Source organism: Leucopleurus acutus (assembly GCF_964270905.1).
Source record: "Leucopleurus acutus genome assembly, chromosome: 2".
Taxonomy (NCBI): Eukaryota; Metazoa; Chordata; class Mammalia; order Artiodactyla; family Delphinidae; genus Leucopleurus; species Leucopleurus acutus.
In genome coordinates, this window is record NC_139143.1 from 13,276,221 (window position 1) to 13,279,729 (window position 3,509).

Consider the following 3,509-nt stretch of genomic DNA (forward strand, 5'->3'; position numbering starts at 1 on the left):
TACAGTCAGTTGTCATGTCTTGTCGATTCTTCCCTCAGACTGTCTATTGTATGTGTAGCTCTAGTTGCCCACAATACACACATAAAGACACACACGCACACTTTCTATACCCATTCTTCACTTCTGGTCTGAGTAACCATTAATTTTAAATGGTTTAGAAGCTTTCTATTTGCTTCTCTCTCTCCCCTTTAATTTATCCTGAATGTAACTATCAGATTAACCTAATAAGGTAACACTTTCTTCATGATTTTTTCTTATTCATACCAAAGCAATGGTGTCCAGTTAACATTGACCATTTTACATTACGATTCAGGTATGGTTTCTAATCAATAATTTTCTACATCACGAATCCAATTGTTAGTCATCCCATTTTGTCCCTTTTCATTTCGTATTGTAAATATTGAGTTCTTAGATAAGCTTTTTACCCTGAGTGGTCATGAATGAAATTTCAACTTTTGGCTTTGAAAACTGTAAGCCCTACTAATTACTAAAAGAAATCTTAAGATACAGAAAACTCCCCCTTCTCTCATAGAACTCAGGAAAGCAGTTACTATCTTGTTATCATAAAAGTATCCTTTCCAAGTGTTATTTTTTAAGAAATAAGCCTTATAAGACACATGGGCCTTAGGTATTGCTGCTATACGCATGACAATTCTGATTCTGCCCTCGCACTAGCAATTTCACTTGATAGAATATGTAGTTATGTTCACCACAAGGCACATTTAAGAACACCATTTCTAGGAGCCCAAACTGCAAATGACCCAAAGATCTATCAATTATAGAACAGATACACCATACTATATTAAGATAACAGAATACTATAGAACAACAGTGAAGAATTATAAAAACAGCCGGCTACCCCCGCCTCCTTCCGACGGATCCGTGCTGTCCCGCTGCTGCGCCGGCTCGGCCGCCCGGGAGACAAAGCACCGCTGCCGCCGCCACCGAGCGGGTCCCGGGCCGTGGCCGGGCCGGCCCCGCCCCCCCGGCCCCCCAGAACTGAGCAGAGGCGGGGAAGTGAGCAGTGGCCTGAGAGGTCCCAAGCCCCCAGGCCCCGCCGCCATGAAGTTGAACCAGCGCAGCCTGGCCTTCCACGCCATCTGCGACGCCCCGGCCGACAACGCGGGCTTCCAGTACAAGAAGGGCGGCCGGCATGCGGCCCACCACCGCCGCTGGTCTGTACCGCGCGGCACCATGCTCTTCTGCTTCGGGGACGCGGCCGGCCGTGAGCCCGTGGGAGTCATCATCCTGGAGGGCTGCACCGTGGAGCTGGTCGAGGCGGCCGAGGAGTTCGCCTTCGACGTGCGCTTCGCTGGGGCCCGGGCCCACACCTACGTGCTGGCGGCCGAGAGCCAGGCCGCCATGGAGGGCTGGGTGAAGGCGCTGTCGCGGGCCAGCTTCGACTACCTGCGGCTGGTGGTGCGCGAGCTGGGACACCGGTTGGCGGCCGCGCGCGCAGCCGGCCCACTCCCGCCCCACCGACCCCACGCGCTCCCGCCCAAGGAGGACGGCTGTGCCTTGTGGAACGCGGAGATCCCCGCCCCCGCCCCCGCTGGCGCCGCCCCCAGACCCCTGCCCGGCCCCGAGCCCCCGCCACTACCGCCCTGCCGGCGGGCCTCGGCGCCCAGCGGGCCTCTCGACTCGGCCTCCTTCGCCCAGCTGCACGAGTGGTACGGGCAGGAGGTCAGGGCGCTGAGGGGCCAGGTCCAGCCCTGAGGAAAGGGCTGAGGGCCGGAACCAAGGGGAAGCGGTCAAGGCCAGCCTTGAGGCCAGCACTGGTCCTGGTTCTGGTGCCACTCCAGCCCCAGGCCCTGCTCTGACAGGCCCAGCCCTGAGACACGGGGATCTGGTCCTGAGGGCGGTCGCAGTCGGCGTAAGCCCTGAGGTCCCTGCCTGGTCAACTCTCGGGGACTCAGGCTTGGAGAAGATGCTGGGTTCTGAGGGGTGCTTTGGGACCTCTGTCATTCAGAGAAAGCCCAGCCTTGAGGAGGCCATCGTGCCTGATCCTCAGGAGAATCCAGGCCCTGGGTGATCCTCAAGCAGCCGGAGGGCTGGTTTTGTGGGAACTGTAGCCCCCAACCCAGCCCTGCAGGTGCCTCGGTCGCCTGTCCCGAATCACCTAGCCGAGGCTTGTTGCTGGCAACAGGCGTCCACTGGGGCAGCTGGGACCTGTGAGGGGCTGTGGCCTGGAAGGCACATGCGCAGTCAGCACTGGTCCAGAGGCTCCAGACTGGGCCTCCGCGGACAGGAGGCTGTGCTGTGCTACACCACACCTGGGCCTGACCCTGTGGCTACAAGGCCCGCCGGAGGAGCTGCCTGGCTGCCGCCTGCCTGCCTGCCTCCGTGGGCGTGGGCTTTCATGTGTGCCCAGCACCGTGGGATGGCCGGGTCCCCGGGGCTCCCGGCCCGGAGTGAGGCCGAGGCAGCACTTTCCCCGGGGCCTCAGCCAGGCCTTGCGGTGGTGCTCCTGGGACCGTAGCGGCCCTCTGGCCTCGGGCCACGTCTGTGCTACTGTGGCAGCCCTCACGCTCTCCCAGCACCGCTTAGCCACATCCTCTGCCTTTTCCCGAAGCCAGCCTGAGGCGGGGCCTCTCGGAAGCTCGCCGGACCTTGTCCAGTCCTGGGCTGGGCAGCTGTGGCCTGAGCTGACTTTCCAGCAGCTTCCCCTAGGGAGGAGGGGCCGTGAGTCAGCTCAAAGCCGTATTTGGCTTCCAGAACCCTCTCCCTCCATCGCAGCCCCTCTCTGAGCTCGCAGACTCAGCCCCCTTCTCGCCCACAATATTCCAAGAGGGAGACCAGGTCTCGCTTTGCTTCAAGACCAGCTTCTGTTTTTCACTGACTACAGTGGCCCTTCTTCATCCAGGGAGAATCTCGGGGGGCTGGGACACCCCCGGCCCTCAAGCTGGGTCATGTTTACAGTCCTCAGTGCCCCCAAATTGGGACCCCCTGAGGACACCCCTGCCCTAATCTTTATTTCCCCAGAGGCTCCCTCTTGGTGACAGACAGACTCGGCCCTTAGCCCCTTCCTGCTGCCTTTGGAGTCCTTTGGGCATGGGGAAGAATGGGGGGCTGTCTGTGTGTCTGCAATCACCAGCTCACTGCTGGTCCAGTTGACTGGGGCTTCAGTTTTAATTTAAATACTTAGGGTGTTTTTATCCTAGCAACAAAGCTTGGTGTTTTCACTGCTTTTGTCCCTTGTTGGCTGGTGGGAAGGAATAGGGTGCCTGGTTCTGGGGTTGGCCAGTGAGGGAGGGGGGGATAGTTGGCACTGCCCCCAGGGAGAGGGCAAGGAGCCTTGGCTGGAGACACAGGGACCTCAAGAATCTCACCTGGTTCTTTGCCTTCTCCCTGGCAAGCCCTGCTCTCCTGCAGGTGCCTCTAGGGGTCTTGGTACACTTTCTATGCCCCTCTTCCCCAAGTCCTCAGTGGTGGGGATGGGGATGGCAGCTCTGGTCCACAGGCTTTGGGTCTCAGGGGGCGTTAGGAACTGCCCAGTGTCCATGTCCTGG

The 3,509-nt window shown here is 58.6% G+C and overlaps 1 protein-coding gene across 1 annotated transcript; it reads left to right on the top strand.

Moving 5' to 3' along the window:
- Positions 1–1,050: 1,050 nt before the first annotated feature.
- Positions 1,051–1,716, top strand: LOC309958603 (sesquipedalian-1-like; the record flags this gene model as incomplete). Its single annotated transcript, XM_082834635.1, has 1 exon — positions 1,051–1,716. Exon 1 carries the CDS (start codon positions 1,063–1,065, stop codon positions 1,714–1,716), a length of 654 nt encoding a protein of 217 aa, XP_082690761.1. The 5' UTR covers positions 1,051–1,062.
- Between the last annotated feature and the right edge of the window lie 1,793 nt (positions 1,717–3,509).